The sequence below is a fragment of the Cydia amplana genome, chromosome 10, assembly GCF_948474715.1.
Source record: "Cydia amplana chromosome 10, ilCydAmpl1.1, whole genome shotgun sequence".
In the NCBI taxonomy this organism is placed as follows: Eukaryota; Metazoa; Arthropoda; class Insecta; order Lepidoptera; family Tortricidae; genus Cydia; species Cydia amplana.
In genome coordinates, this window is record NC_086078.1 from 14183367 (window position 1) to 14200847 (window position 17481).

At 38.5% G+C, this 17481-nt stretch overlaps 1 protein-coding gene across 1 annotated transcript in view; it reads left to right on the forward strand.

The window, feature by feature from the left end:
• The first annotated feature begins 348 nt into the window (after positions 1 to 348).
• The window catches only part of LOC134651487 (5'-3' exonuclease PLD3-like), a 60805-nt gene continuing 43672 nt past the window's right edge, over positions 349 to 17481 (forward strand). The window contains exon 1 of the mRNA XM_063506601.1: positions 349 to 748. Coding sequence (XP_063362671.1) covers positions 485 to 748 — 264 coding nt within the window. The 5' untranslated portion in view covers positions 349 to 484. The remainder of the gene's footprint in view (positions 749 to 17481) is intronic.

Sequence of the window (17481 nt, forward strand, 5' to 3'; positions counted from 1 at the left end):
AACAGAAGCTGATAATTAAAATAATGTCCCTTTAGATAGTTTAGATTACTGTTACGCATTACGCCTCTGATAATTATACAATGTTATACATCTTAAAATTTTATAATATATGTATATTTCAATTAAAACAAAAACATTAATTTTATTTTTAGTTTTTGTGGTAACCTACCTAATTGTTTTAATCTCTCACTAATTGCTAACATAATTATTTTTTAATTTTAACTATTCACTCCTGTTACTCGTACATACCCAATGGCATCGTGTCAGCGCGCTGCTTATGTTTCGTTTAAATTGTTAGCAAAAGTTCAAAGTTAGTACACAATACGATACAACGTATTTATCTTACATAGCTCGAATCAGTCCAGCAGCGTGCAACAAAACTTTTTACCGCGCAAGTCCGCCTGTTTCTTACAATACATGAGGCACATTGGTCTCGCCATCCGCCGCGCTCGCTCGTGCCGCCGCCGCCTCGCGCGCGTAAACCATGCCTTCCTGGTGGGACTACCTTCACTTCAACCGGCAATACAATAACAAAAGAAACCTAGAAGAAGGACTCTTCCAAATCGCGTCCCAAACCTGCAACATCCTGGTCAAAGTGAACAACACGAATAATATAAACTTAACAAGAAATAATCGGAGTGACGAGTACGGTTGCGCTGGCCCCCCTGAAGGCAAAAGTTCCATGCAAGTCTGCATCCCCAAGTTCAGAAAGAACTCCTTGACGGCCGGCTGTAACCCTGGACTCTCGGTAAGTGTCAGCTGTTGCCCTTGTGCGATAATATGTAAATTACAGGTGAATATTTTTGACATGAAATCGATAGGTTTGTAAGTACTTGGAAGTTGAATTAAAAAATAACAGTTAATTATTTTAGTTTGTGTCTGCCACTGTCTGCGTGGATTTAACTAACAAAATTAGACCTTATGCTTAAAGTAAAAAGAGCGGTAAAATCGGAATTAAATAACGAGGGTTAATGGATTTGGAAAACAAATAAACATTGTAAGTTTTGGAAACTTGTTTGTTCACCTGTTTTTGTACAGAACAACATTAAATTTCAGCAAATACCTGTTTCTAATAAGAAATAAACACTTAACTAAAATGTTGTTCTTATTATTAACTTTTAATAAATTATTAAATTTTAATGCAATATTGCACTAACATATGTATTTTACATAATATAGGTACCTACTTACTAATCAAATAATTAAGTAGGTATGTTTTGTATGAGTTGAAATGAAACTTTATTAAGTTTACTCAACTTTATTGATAATCCTTTCCTATATACATAGCTAAAAGTATTTAGTTTTTCATAAAACTCAAGTATTTTTGCATTTAGTTTTTCATCAGTATTTGTGTCCAATAATTAATGAAGTTCTTGACAATATTAAACTTATTGTTCACCATCGAAATGAGTAGATTTATTATGTAGAGTTAATTTGCAACGAATGTGCCCCTTTCAACTAGGGGCAAATATACTTAAATGGCTTCCAAAATATTAAGCTTTTATGTTTTTTCTAGTCTTTGTTCGTAATGATTTTCTACAATCCTAATAATCTATTGTTCTAGTTTAAGAAACTTGGCTCGTTACTTACTTACATATTAAGTACAAAGGGTTTAATTAATAATTATTAATTCATTGTTCAAGAAAACTCTGGCTGTGTTTTAGGGCATTTTCATTTTAACTTGTAAGTACCTACTTTAAAGCGCGACTTAAGTCGTATGTACAGTCTACTAATTGTCACAATTCTGACAAAATTTGTGATGATTGCTAATCGGCCGTTAAAGGTACACAGTTTTTAAGTGAAAATGCCGTTTAACGAAAGGTTTTTGAGTAACTAATAATATACACAACTAACTATACAATGTGAAAAAAACGCAACAAGAAAAAAAGGTGAATTGTATACTTAGCTACATTAAAAATGTAACATCGAACGACTATTAGGTATATCAGGACGCTTCACTCACTCGCCGTTGCCGCTGCATTACAAACAAAACGGCTGTATATTGCTGACCTGTCCTTCAGTTTAAAAGATGCACTCATAGCCGTGCATCACTTTTCGCGCCGCGTCCGTCCACTAACCTCCACGCACGTACCAAGTGCCAAAAACTGGCAAAAAGTGAAGTGAACATACAAATAACAAGCTGATTCGATTTGAGGTGAGTTTGTGAACTTAGTTTCGCATTTTATCGCGATGCGACCGTCCGTTTATCGATTTGGAACTCAAAGACGGTCGAAGTCACCGTTGCTAACCTTGTTCCAATTATTTTATGTTTTATGCGTTAGTGTTTTGGGGTTTTAGTCATTACGTGGGAATATTTAATGGTGATAAGCGATCGCCGACGCATTAGATTCTTATACAGCCATTGTCCTAATTTAGAACTTGTTCGCTGCTTTTTTGTCTATATGAGACAATTATTAGTAAGTACAAGGCCCTGTACCTACTTAGATATATGTAGTTGTACAGGTGCTATTCTTTCCTCTTCAGGCCTTACTCGAAAGAAGACCGTGCAGGGCCATTTTTTAATGGTAAAACTTTTTATTTTATGTAGGTAGCTATCTTCCTTGAATACCTAATATACATAGGTAAATATTTCTACAGTATTACCAGTCAACCATTACTGTAAAACTTGCATGGAGTGTCATTAGACTTAGCTTTAAATACTTTGTAAAGTCCCTCCCTCCATAATTATCTTAGACCCACAGCGGTTAAAAATGTATAGGTTTGAGGCCTTAAACTCACAATGTCACATAATGAGCAATGTATTAGTATTGACAGTCTGTACTGTAATAACAGTCTCTCGTTTTAAATCATAAATCATTTATTTTTTCGTAATAAACTTAGTGTACAGACAAAAATAACATTAATAAGGTTTAAAACAAACATAATTACATATTGTTTACCACGAAATGGGCTCGCCTCAGCATAAGGCTGACCAAGCAACAAGCATCTCTTGGATCTTATTTGCAGCGCATACCTAGTAGAAAGAGGCTATACCATAAAGTGTCTTAAGTAAACAAAGCCTGATGTACTAATTTAGCGAAGGTTCCAGATATTATAAATATAGCTTGTTTTGCTTGTTTACTGATACAATGGTAAACTAATCTTGAACTCAGTGTTTATGTTTGTTAAGTTTGTTCCTGGAAAGTTATCAAGTTTGAGCCAAACATTCGGTCAAACGCGTTCTAGTTAGCGGAGTTCTGTTAGAAATAAACATCAATATCTGGGAGAGCTCGGAAAACATATAAAAACTCAAAAATGCGCGTTTTCCCAAAGATAAGACTTAGCTAGATCGATTTTTCGCCCCCGAAAACCCCCATATAGCAAATTTAGTCGAAATCGTTAACTAGAGCCATTTCCGAGATCCCCGAAATATATACTCGTAAATATACAAGAATTGCTCGTTTAAAGGTACATATAAGAATAAGTACCTATGATAACTAATACCTAAAACTCACAAAAACTGCCCGGAGTAAAGTACAGTCGGCAAAGACAGACTAATAACCTTAACTTTCGGGAACAGCCGGAACAGGGACTGTAGCGTAGATGACAAACGTATATCGACAACCGCCAATGGCACCAAAAAGGCGCGATCATTTCCATACATTATTTAACTTTAGCGTTTTCTTTAGTCATTTACAGGCCCTCTCTTTTATAACGCAAGTACCATTTATGGTAATATATGTATTTTCCATGGTCAGGTTTCAGCCACGAATTCATCTCTATCCTCCTAAGGTCCTACATATAGTACCTATTCAGTTCGATGTAATTTAAACCATGTTCAATTGGAACAGAGTCGCTTTTGCTTTGTTTCGTTCAATTTTCAATCAACGCAAAATCAACTCTTATTTCCTACGCTTTAGGTTCAAATTCAGTCAGCGGTAAAGCCCGTAATTAGGCTTTTACAGTATTTGCGTGTAAACTTAAGTCGTTGGAAGTTTTCTCTAATTAAGAATAGCTTTTTCCCTTTGACATTTTAGAAAGTATACGATTCATTATTAAAAGGTTGTTATAAACAGGTAAACTAAAAAAACTTCAATTTATTTTAAAATTCTGACGCCGGTAAACTAAAAAAACTTAACTTCAATTTATATTAAAATTCTGACGCCTTCTACTTTTATCGTTCATTTGGGACGAAACTGAAATGATTACACAAAATAACTATTAACATAGGTAAGTTAGAGAAAGAACAGTCTTACAAACGGACATACAATCAATAGTTATTTGTACAACAAGAGATCAAAGTTTGATATTTCTTCGAGTGCTTATTTTGAGTCCCGTGCAAGCGAAAGATTCTATACTAGATCTATCTAATCTAATTTAGAATCTTGAGCGTAGTAAGGGACTCAAAAGCGCACGAGATGTAAATAACTTTGATCTCGTGTAGTTCACAAAACTTTTCACCTCAGCAGTGAGAACATATTAGAGAACCCGAAAAATGTATTCCTTCTTCATCACTTACCTATTCAGTCATGTTTTCTTAAAATATACCAACAATTAAGTTTTCACCTCAGTATAGATATGAGCGCCGATAGGCATTTAGCCGGCGGCGGCGCGCCGGTCAAAATTGGTCGGCGGCGGCGGCGAATCGGCGGCGTGGCCTTGAAACACCTTCGATATATGAAAAAAAGAATCCAAACCAAAATTTTACTGAAAAAACATGTTTTTGCTGTAAGAAAGTTATAAAATAAATGCAATTTTATTTTAAATGATAATTTATTGAATAATGGTACGAAAAAAGATTTATATCGTAAGCTGTGGATAAGCGGTATCGCGCGGCATCAGAGGCGGTCTTAATCTTGGCGAGGTTCTGGCCGGAAGATCTTAGCGAGGCCCTTATCTTTTGTGCTAAGTAAAAAATTGCGGATTGAATGTACCAGAGAAACGTCTTGTCGACAGTGCACGGAAAATCGAGCTCCGTCATTAACCGATTTATGTCGAAAAGTGAGGCCCAAGGCCGAGCTCCATGTAACACCGAAGACTTGATTTCGACGCCTCCCAATGCGAGGCCAGAGGATGAGCTGCAGGTAAGCATACGTACAGCTAAGAATCGAACGCCAAGTGTACGCTTGGCTGACGGCCGAACGCCTGGAGCACTGATTGCGGCGCGCTTCTATGCGAGGCCGAGCTACAAGAGAGCAGAGCGAGGTCAAAGGCCGATAAAGACCGAAGCCATAGTGTTAAAGATCTGGAGCTTTCCTGCGGGCGCAATCGTGCGACGCCAAAGGCCGAGCTGCAATGGAGCTAAGATCAGACAAGGACCAATGCTCAAGCGTTTTAAAAGAGGCCGAAAGTTGAGCTCCAAACAGGGCCAAAAACTTGCAGGTTCAGATAGCTGCTTACTTCCATGCAAGCGATGCAAGGCCAAAAATTGAGCTGCGAGAGAGCAAAGCTTGAAATTTGAACAGTGGCCAAGTTTAAATGAAACCCGATTCCGACGCCCTTCCGTGCGAAGCCAACGGCCGGACATTTGGACGTGGAAACCATTGATATCTCAAAATTAACCCCTTTTTATACCTTTTAAAGACGTTTAATCATGCTTGCAATACCTAGTTAAATTCGCGGTATATGTCGGATAGTTAATAGCTGGCAAATTTAGTTATGCATTGGGTCGATAATCCAAAGATGTGGGTTCGAGTGTCACGTTAAATAGCCAGAGTTGATCACAGTTAATTTTTTCATTGTGATTGACATATTTCTAGTGTATATACAATCTATAAATTTTAATCTAGAACGTTCCACAATAAAAATCGAAGGAAATCAGTATGTTTATTACGAGCATATTGATGTTTAAATTGATATTAAATAATTTCGTTTCCCCAAGACTAGTAGCGCGGTTACTAGACAGATAAATTTGCATTTACCTTCGATATTTATAAATTATATGGGCCTAAAATACCTTTTGAATGCCTATAAACTATTCGAAGTGGCACCGTTAAAGATCTAACCTCGATTGAATATATATTATCTGATTCTGAAACCTCTGAAAGTAGTAGTAACTACCAAGGTCACGCCGATGTCACGCCGATAGCGCAGCGTCGGCGGCGGCGGCGCGAAAATTTAGTCGGCGGCGGCGGCGCGCCGGCGCGGCGCTCATATCTACCTCAGTAGCTCGAATAAGGGTACTTTGCTACTTAAAAACAGTGAGCAAAATCTCATTTTGCTCATTTTGTCTCACTCAGTGAGCAAAATGCGATTTTGCTCATTTTATCTCACTCAGTGAGCAAAATGCGATTTTGCTCACTGTTTTTAAGTAGCAAAGTACCCTTGTTCGAGCTGCTGAAGTGAAAAACACATTATTCTTCTTTTTTTGTCTTTTGGGAAAATATGTTACCTAAATTACCTACGGTCGAAAATAGTTATCCTCAATCGGGTAAATAAATTAATCGAGTAGGCACATCACTTCTGTCACTTTATTAATCATTGTTGGAGTTCATCAGAATTAATAAATATTACCTTTATCTAAAATGGCGTCAGATTGCAGTGTGCTACATAATTTAGTACCAAAAAATATTTATTAGGTACTGGTACCCGGCTAAATGTACCTAGCACGCTGCTGGCGTTTCCTCTTTGCACGGCTAGCGAAATACGCTGGAGCCAGGGTCACCGCTATAAGTGGCCCAACAATACGTTAGACAAAAAAATTTACAGCGGCATATAGTTGATAAATTCATGAAACGTTGGCGTTTGTATATCAAACATACAGAAGAATACGTTTAAGTTAAATGATTGTAGTTTTTCATCTTTAATGACATTTTGTAAAAAAAAGAAAATATACCTACATAACAAATTCTGTAAACTTATTTTTGGGCCAAACTGTGGTATCCGATATAAAAGCTTTCATTAAGCTTAAGTAATCGTTTTCCTTTTCAATTAAGACGTGAAACCTATACAATGCAAGTTTAATCATCTATCACGACTTCTTAGACTTTGAAAGTAGGTAATCGTATTAGGGTACCTACGTGGGCTTGGATTTATGTCGGCTTAAATTAGCATCACGCAATTGTACTTCGTTACCTGCTTTACCTGGGACTGGGACCTACTGTTTATAGGATTAACTTTGGTAAAACGAAATAAGTATATCGCCCAGGGTGTCAAAGAAATAGTCTTAAATAATTTAGGTAGGTATTGTATTAAACAAGATAATTTCTTTTAAAGTAGTTATTGATCTGTTTATAATCAATAAATTGGCATAAAAACGTTCCCTACTTTACAAAATAGGGACATAAAATATTAAATTCAATTAAATTAAATTATTTATACCTACTTTAAATTAGGGATGTAACGATACCGATACCGATACGACATATCGGCCGATATAAACGGCAGGCCGATATATCGGCATCGCCGATTTAAACACACCCGATATCATAACAAAATGTAAACCACCCACAGTAAGGTATTTTATTGGGCAAGAATATTCTTCACCTCAATTTTAACTTGATGTGTCAAAACTTACGTAAGTTTTAATACGATATATTACTTACTCAACGTAACAGTGAAGCTGCTATAATCGTGCTATTTTGCTAATAGGAATATATTTTTCATTATTTTTATTTTTCACTTTTTCACACTTCTTAAAATCGAGTGTCTACATAAGTATGTCTTATGCATATAAAATTAAATTAAATTAAATTATAAAGGATATATTTTTTATTTATTTGATTTATTAACTAACTACCAGGCTATCGATATCGGTAGGTATCGGTATCGCCGATTATTTACTTTAAATATCGGTATCGGTATCGTATCGGCAAAATCATGTATCGTTACATCCCTACTTTAAATCTTATAATAATATAAAGTACTTTTTTCTACTCCAGCACTTAAATGTGTCAATTAAATGACTGACAGTGATATCTAAAGCAATGTCATTTGAATGCTTTGTCTATAGGCTCATAAGATGACTGCTAGCAGTCATCTTATGAGTATAATACAACTGCTTTATTTTTTTTAAAGATACAAGTTCCGATCATCTTGATTGAAAGAGGTATGTTTTCATTTACAATAATAACTCTTTTTTTTTTTAAATAATAACTCAATTTTTTTTAAATAATAACTCTTTTTTTTAATAATAACTCTTTGTTTTTAATAATTACCTTTTTTATTATTCCTTTTTTTTTTATTATTATTCCTTTTTTTTTTTTTTTATTATTATTCCTTTTTTTTTTTTTTTTTTTTTTTTTTTTTTTTTTTTTTTTTTTTTTTTTTTTTTTTTTGCTGCAGCTGTCATAGAAAAAGTAATGTATGCAACAGCTCATAATTGGTTCTTAAAATTCGCGGGTCTTTTTTTACAAAACTCGACTACGTCTCGTTTTGTAACTTCGACCCTTGAATTTTAAGAACCCTTATTATATCACTGTTGCATAAACTACTAAAAGATTATTGGGATTACAACTTTAATATGAAATAAATGTGAAGTAATAAATTCTAGATTTAGGTAAGTACTCAACGCATGTTTTCTCAACATATCTAAGGAGCTACCGCGAAAATCGATATTCTCAAATTGCGGGCATTTTTCTCTGTCACTCTAATTACGCCTTCATCGGAGTAAAAGAGAAAGATCCCCGCAATTTGCGAAATTCGGTTTTCGCGGTAGCCCCTCTGTAGCTGCTACATAGGTACGTATAAAAAAATATAACGTACTAATACTTAGACTCCAGTAATGAGTAATTAGTTGATCTTACCTTGTAACATTCTCAGGATACCATTGCCACTGTCAGAGCTACCTACATTACCTACAGAGCAATAATCTTTTAAAACTATTTAAGAAACCCGCAAGTCAGAAGAATGATGAAACGTTCCGAGTGACACAAGTAGGCCAAGTAGTGATCGATGTGTCCATTTAGTTTAGGTGAAGCTTTTGAACCGCGACAATACAACTACAACTCTACAACTTAGTGCCTATCGGTAGGGTTGCCATACGTCCTGTATATACGGGACTGTCACCGTATTTAAGTATCACGTCCCGTATTTTTACTGGTCCCGTTTTTATCCCGTATTTTGTCGACCAGTCTGGCCTAGTGGGTAGTGACCCTGCCTTATGAAGAGTATGAAACCGATGGTCCCGGGTTCGAATCCTGGTAAGGGCATTTATTTGTATGGTGATACAGATATTTGTTCCTGCGTCATGGTTGTTTTCTATGTACTTATTTAAGTATTTATTTATATATTATATATATCGTTGTCCGAGTACCCATAACACAAGCCTTCTTGAGCTTACCGCGGGGCTTAGTCAATTTGTGTAAAAACGTCCTATAATATTTATTTATTTATTAATCCAAACAGCAGAAACCAGATACAGCCACCGAGGGGGGGGGGGCCCCTCGGTGGCTCGCGCGAAAGTTTCTGAGGCGCAATATGGCCCTAGAATACCACTGTCCCTTATCAGTTCCGACTAATTATGGCAACCCTACCTATCGGCACCATTGTGGGCTCACTTTGGAACTCATGGCCAGTGATGTAGGTAGGTACCTATCCACTCTATGGAAACTTAGTCAAGGTCAAAGGAAGTTTGCTTCAGTTGTCCAAATGGGCGTCGATTAGTTATTGTAAGGCGTGGCCTTGATCGTGACATTTAAACAATAAAGGTAATTAAATGGAGAATAGTTATAAATGTAGAATTGTATAGACACAAAGTTGAGCAATTAGAAACACCTTTAGGTATTTTGGATCAATTTCGGTGAAGTTAGTTATTTTTTATGTAACATTATAGGTACGTATATACCTGCAATCTGAGACCAATTTAAATTAAAGAAGTGGATCAGTCAAGATCCTTGACTTGATATGAAATTATCATCATCTTCCTCGCGTTGTCCCGGCATTTTGCCACGGCTCATAGGAGCCTGGGGTCCGCTTGGCAACTAATCCCAGTAATTGGCGTGGGCACTAGTTTTAACGAAAGCGACTGCCATCTGACCTTCCAACCCAGAGGGTAAACTAGGCCCGAATTGGGATTATTCCGGTTTCCTCACGATGTTTTCCTTCACCGAAAAGCGACTGGTAAATATCAAATGATATTTCGTACATAAGTTCCGAAAAACTCATTGGTTCGAACCCGCGACCTCCGGATTGCAAGTCGCACGCTCTTACCGCTAGGCCACCAGCGCTTTATTTTTTAATTATATGAAACTGTAAAAACATAATAATTACAGTCGACGTCAAAGTTTACACTTTTTTTGCACCTTACGCCTTTATAAAAATAAGGAGAAAAAATGTACCTAAACACATTTTTGACGTCGACTGTATTAAGTACAAGGTACAATATTAATTAAATTTGTTATTTATAATATAATCATAGTTTTGTCAATCTAAGCGTTAACTTCTCATCCAACTCAGCTGTTGAACTGATAACAAGTTTATAGAACTTGTTATTGAATCGTTTGTGTTACCGTTACTTAGGAAATGATTGTGTTTAGTTTTGGACTCTGTTTCTCTAAACCTGCCCGATTCGAATTAATAAAATTGACGTACCTATATTTTAATGTTCGAATCGGGCCGTTATCTATACTATAGACATAGATAATTTAAAATTTTACAACACTTTTACAGGCTCGTAAATCTTGTAGAGCCTTACTGCCCGATTCGAATTTTGTAATAGACATCTATTAGATATCTTGTAGACATCGCCAAGATACGATAACGATATGTTTAAGATCTAACCTGTCAAATTTGACATTTGCGCGATTCTGGAGATACTCTTGAACGATTTCCACAAGATATTACATAGAGATCTAATTCACATCTAATAGATATCTATGAATGCGTTTAAGAATAGTTACTTTCTCTCACCGGTATCTATCTAACTGCCGTATTCGAACTTCAAGATATTCACAAGAGACGACACGTACTAGATCCATTCTAGATACGTTATAGTTTAGATTTCAACTAGTTCTCTTTTGCAGCGCAATTCGGGCAACCAATGTCACTTTTACGATAGATCGTGTTAGATATCTATTAGATGTGAATTAGATCTCTAAGTAATATCTTGTGGAAATCGTTCAAGAGTATCTCCAGAATCGCGGAAATGTCAAATTTGACAGGTTAGATCTTAAACATATCGTTATCGTATCTTGGCGATGTCTAAAAGATATCTAATAGATGTCTATTACAAAATTCGAATCGGGCCCATAATCTCAATACGAAGAGATGATATCATTTCCATTAAGGATTCCATTAACGTAGTATTAATTAGGAGAAATAGCGAATTTTATGAAAGCTTCCATTCCAATATCAATTTAGGAGTGTCGTTAAAATATTCGTAGCAATTACGTTACACGTCTCCGCATTTACGGAGAAATCTTTATTTTATCCGGCACATAATAAAATTATATGACAGAAACTCCTCTTTGAGAGTAACGCCATTGGATTATTATAATAAACTTTAATATTCTATATATAGCTACTAACAAAATACATTTAGATTACAGAAAAATGTATTTACAGTAAAGTGCCTGCAGCCACTCAAACGTCATAAGTGGTACCTACCCTTTACATATAGGTGTATTTTATATTATCTACCTACTTAACTTACTCATACATCCTAAATATGTGTAGGCGTAGCTGCATTGTTTATGTCTGTGTGTGTACTAAGCCTACGCTTTTTTTACGCGCGGTAATTGGTATATGTATTTATATACGTGTCAAAGAAGGATTCTGAAAATAGAGATTCCCAGAACGCATAAATTAAATTATACCAGCACTACGTATGTACGTCAGTATCACACGGGTATGATAATACTATTACTTATTCTGTGACACGGGATTGTTAAGGGGCCCACTGATTATCAGTCAGTCGGACGACATCAGCCTGCCAGTTGTTCGGAACTGTCAACTTTTTGTTCTAACTGACAGGCTGATGTCGTTGCGTCAGTCGTTTAGGCCATTTAGGGTCCTAGCTAAATTGGTTGTTCCATACTTACGCTATGAAATGTCCTTGCGGACTTGCCTTGTAGACGGTCTTGTCCACAGTGACCTTAATGTAACAATCACGGAGCGTGACATCTGCTTAGCATCCTTGCATTCAAATTTCTATGCAGGAGTGGCGTAGCTAGGTGTGGGCGAAGTGGGCCGTCGCCCACGGCCTCGCGCCCCATTAGGGGCCTCGCGTGAGGCCCCTTCGGGCACATTGAAAGAAAAGGGCCTCGCAGATGCGATTTCGCCCACGGCTAGATTAGTTCACGCTACGCCACTGCAGGGGTACCTTTTCTCTGCAGCTGTAGGTAGTGTAGGTACATCATTCAACATTCAAATATTAACAATAATTAAAAATTAAAAAACACGACTGCAGTTTAAAAGCGAACTGAAAAGCTAGAAATAATTTTTAGTTATGTTAGGTACTCAACTTAATGAATGTAAAATAGAATATAAGTGTTCAGTCAGGGTCATAAACAGCAATCGGAAAAGTTTAGACTCATTTAGGATCGTGTCTGTACCTGCATATTTTATTTCGATTGCAGTCGGGGACCTGTGAATGGGAAAATTTCAATATATCAAGGTCCCCGACTGCAATCGAAATAAAATATGCAGGTACAGTCACGATCCTAAATGAGCCTAAACTTTTCCGATTGCTGTTTATGACCCTGACTGAACACTTATATTCTATTTTACATTCATTAAGTTGAGTACCTAACATAACTAAAAATTATTTCTAGCTTTTCAGTTCGCTTTTAAACTGCAGTCGTGTTTTTTAATTTTTAATTAATTTATTTTATTTTATACATTTTAGTGACCATACAAACCAACCACATTTTTTATGATTTAAGATAATTTAGTTTCTTCAAGGAGATTTCATCACGTTGATCTTTGATATGTTAGCATAAAACGTACTTAAAAACCTAACTAGGTCTGACCCAAAAACCAGACGTATTGAAAAGTGTTATATATATGGCTTAATATCTCTGCAACTACATAATTATTTCCTATTAGTTGGCTTTCGGCCTTCGCAATTAAGATACTTGGGGAAGCTGCAGAAAGCGTGCACCTTTCTTACGCTCCGGGCCTTCGGCCCTACGCGAAGTTCGGCCTTCGGCCTTCGCAATTAAGATACTTGGGGAAGCTGCAGAAAGCGTGCATCTTTCTTATGCTCCAGGCCTTCGGCCCTACGCGAAGCTCGGCCTTCGGCCTTCGCAATTAAGGTACTTGGGGAAGCTGCAGAAAGCGTGCACCTTTCTTACGCTTCGGGCCTTCCGCCCTACGCGAAGCTCGACCTTCGGCCTTCGCAATTAAGTTACTTGGGGAAGCTAAAGAAAGCATGCACCTTTTTTACGCTCCAGGCCTTCGGCCCTACGCGAAGCTCGGCCTTCGGCCTTCGCAATTAAGATACTTGGGGAAGCTGCAGAAAGCGTGCCCCTTTCTTACGCTCCGGGCCTTCGGCCCTACGCGAAGCTCGGCCTTCGGCCTTCGCAATTAAGAAATTTGGGTAAGCTGCAGAAAGCGTGCACCTTTCTTACGCTCCGGGCCTTCGGTCCTACGCAAAGCTCGGCCTTCGACCTTCGCAAATAAAAAACTTGGGGAAGCTGCAGAATGCGTGCACCTTTCTTACGCTACGGGCCTTCCGCCCTGCGCGAATCACGGCTTTCGGCTTTAGTAATTAAGAAACTTGAGGAAGCTGCAGAGAGCGTGCACCTTTCCTACGGTCCGGGCCTTCGGCCCTACGCGAAGCTCGGCCTTCGGCCTTCGCAATTAAGTTACTTGGGGAACCTGCAGAAAGCGTGCACCTTTATTACGCTCCGGGCCTTCGGCCCTACGCGAAGCTCGGCCTTCGACCTTCGCAAATAAAAAACTTGGGGAAGCTGCAGAATGCGTGCACCTTTCTTACGCTTCGGGCCTTCCGCCCTACGCGAAGCTCGGCCTTCGGCCTTCGCAATTAAGATACTTGGGGAAGCTAAAGAAAGCATGCACCTTTCTTACGCTCCAGGCCTTCGGCCCTACGCGAATCTCGGCCTTTGGCCTTCGCAATTAAGATACTTGGGGAAGCTGCAGAAAGCGTGCCCCTTTCTTACGCTTTATTTCGATTGCAGTCGGGGACCTGTGAATGGGAAAATTTCAATATATCAAGGTCCCCGACTGCAATCGAAATAAAATATGCAGGTACAGTCACGATCCTAAATGAGCCTAAACTTTTCCGATTGCTGTTTATGACCCTGACTGAACACTTATATTCTATTTTACATTCATTAAGTTGAGTACCTAACATAACTAAAAATTATTTCTAGCTTTTCAGTTCGCTTTTAAACTGCAGTCGTGTTTTTTAATTTTTAATTAATTTATTTTATTTTATACATTTTAGTGACCATACAAACCAACCACATTTTTTATGATTTAAGATAATTTAGTTTCTTCAAGGAGATTTCATCACGTTGATCTTTGATATGTTAGCATAAAACGTACTTAAAAACCTAACTAGGTCTGACCCAAAAACCAGACGTATTGAAAAGTGTTATATATATGGCTTAATATCTCTGCAACTACATAATTATTTCCTATTAGTTGGCTTTCGGCCTTCGCAATTAAGATACTTGGGGAAGCTGCAGAAAGCGTGCACCTTTCTTACGCTCCGGGCCTTCGGCCCTACGCGAAGTTCGGCCTTCGGCCTTCGCAATTAAGATACTTGGGGAAGCTGCAGAAAGCGTGCATCTTTCTTATGCTCCAGGCCTTCGGCCCTACGCGAAGCTCGGCCTTCGGCCTTCGCAATTAAGGTACTTGGGGAAGCTGCAGAAAGCGTGCACCTTTCTTACGCTTCGGGCCTTCCGCCCTACGCGAAGCTCGACCTTCGGCCTTCGCAATTAAGTTACTTGGGGAAGCTAAAGAAAGCATGCACCTTTTTTACGCTCCAGGCCTTCGGCCCTACGCGAAGCTCGGCCTTCGGCCTTCGCAATTAAGATACTTGGGGAAGCTGCAGAAAGCGTGCCCCTTTCTTACGCTCCGGGCCTTCGGCCCTACGCGAAGCTCGGCCTTCGGCCTTCGCAATTAAGAAATTTGGGTAAGCTGCAGAAAGCGTGCACCTTTCTTACGCTCCGGGCCTTCGGTCCTACGCAAAGCTCGGCCTTCGACCTTCGCAAATAAAAAACTTGGGGAAGCTGCAGAATGCGTGCACCTTTCTTACGCTACGGGCCTTCCGCCCTGCGCGAATCACGGCTTTCGGCTTTAGTAATTAAGAAACTTGAGGAAGCTGCAGAGAGCGTGCACCTTTCCTACGGTCCGGGCCTTCGGCCCTACGCGAAGCTCGGCCTTCGGCCTTCGCAATTAAGTTACTTGGGGAACCTGCAGAAAGCGTGCACCTTTATTACGCTCCGGGCCTTCGGCCCTACGCGAAGCTCGGCCTTCGACCTTCGCAAATAAAAAACTTGGGGAAGCTGCAGAATGCGTGCACCTTTCTTACGCTTCGGGCCTTCCGCCCTACGCGAAGCTCGGCCTTCGGCCTTCGCAATTAAGATACTTGGGGAAGCTAAAGAAAGCATGCACCTTTCTTACGCTCCAGGCCTTCGGCCCTACGCGAATCTCGGCCTTTGGCCTTCGCAATTAAGATACTTGGGGAAGCTGCAGAAAGCGTGCCCCTTTCTTACGCTCCGGGCCTTCGGCCCTACGCGAAGCTCGGCCTTCGGCCTTCGCAATTAGGATACTTGGGGAAGTTACAGGAAGCACGCACATGCCATACGCTTCGGACCATCGGCCCTATGCGGAGTTCGGCCTTCGGAATACTCGGGGAAGTTGCAGGAAGAGCCCATCTGTCTTAAGTTTTACTTACGTACGTACTATGTACGGACACAGCTATACTACAGAATGAGAGATGAATATCATTATCTCATTCTAACAAATAGCTTTGTCCCTACTTACGTAAGTAAAACTTACAAGTGTATCTCGGGCTTTATATAAAATATACGTATAACAATATACGGTTATAATGACACTTTCACACTTTGTTCCGTCAAAGTCGGTGCAGAGTTGTATCTGAAGACGGACTCTACAATCTCAGACTCTCTACAAAGAACTTATTTACACTTTTCTATTCCCTTAGCGAAATTTAGAACATATTGGCTTGGTTTCAAAACAAGTAAAATATTATTAATATAATACCGTAAAATGGGGTGAGTAGGGTCAAAACTGAAATTCAAACCTCGATAACATTTTATTTTTACATATGAAAACTGAATGGTGTATATAATAAGTGTTCCGGACGTTTGTATTTTAGTTTTTATTTTATTTTGGGTAGTTCCATTTCATAACTTTGACGATAAAGAGGAAAACCCACCTCACCCCGTACTACGGGGCCCGTAGTGCCTCGTATTTGGGGTGAGAGGGGTTTTCATACAAAGGTGATTTTGGAAGATTGTTGGATCGATTTTTTTTTATTATGCGTATTACTATAGCTCCATTTTAAATTGGAATACATTATTTTTGTAGCAGTAGCTTTAAAATCCCTTCTCACCCCCCTCTCAAACCTTCTCTCCCCATTCATAACCCACCTCTCCCCGCGAAACCTACTCACCCCGTTTTACGGTACCTATGTATAATATTTTTTTTTATGATCAGCGGTCAAACCACTTCCTTTTAATATCCCAACAATAGGATAATATTTAGTTTTATGAGATTAGCTTTTCTTAATATACTTTGTAAATTCTTACTTTCTTAAAATTGGACTTAAAACCTCATATTGTATATATATTATTGATCGTCTTTCAAAGCGCTTCATTTTGATGCCCTACTCGATGGGTTTGCAAGATATTTTTTTCTTAAGGTTGCGTAATATGGCGTATTAAGTCCGCCATATTGATTTTGTAATGACGTCACATAGCCTATGTCACCCGGGATGACGTAAGGATTCTAATGATACATCATACATCTAAATCGGTTGAGGCATTCTGAAGTTATCGTGGAATAAAGAAACTCACATACATATATACATACAAACATGAACGCTGAAAACAATACACTCTTTTTTTTGGGCAGTCGTGTAAAAAATCACTCTTGTTGAAACTCAGCTGGCGTATGCAAGCTTTTATTCGAAAAAAACGTAATCTAATGATGTCTGTTCAGGCTCGGCTCAGATATTGTGTTCTTATTATGCTTTTCCTGACTTATGTAACTGTATTTTCTGCTATTTGATACACCAGGGCTATAACCGCGAAAATCGAAGTTCGCAAATTGCGGGCATTTTTCTTTGTCACTCTAATTACACCTTCATTGGAGTAAGAGAAAGATCCCCGCAATTTGCGTTTTTCGGTTTTCGCGGTAGCCCCTCTGAACCTTAGGTACATGCGGGGCTCACGTAACAACTGCAAGATTATGTCTTAGGTGTGTTCCAAAGAATTTACCTACATGTTATCGTAGAATACAGACAGACACGTAGATACAGTATTAATGCTCAGAAAATAGTGCAGGATTTATCGCACGTAGAATGCAAGAGATTGTAATAGTACCTACTTACCTAGTAGTTTTATTTTAGAATACCAATTTTTAGCAACGAAACCTTTAATTATTTTC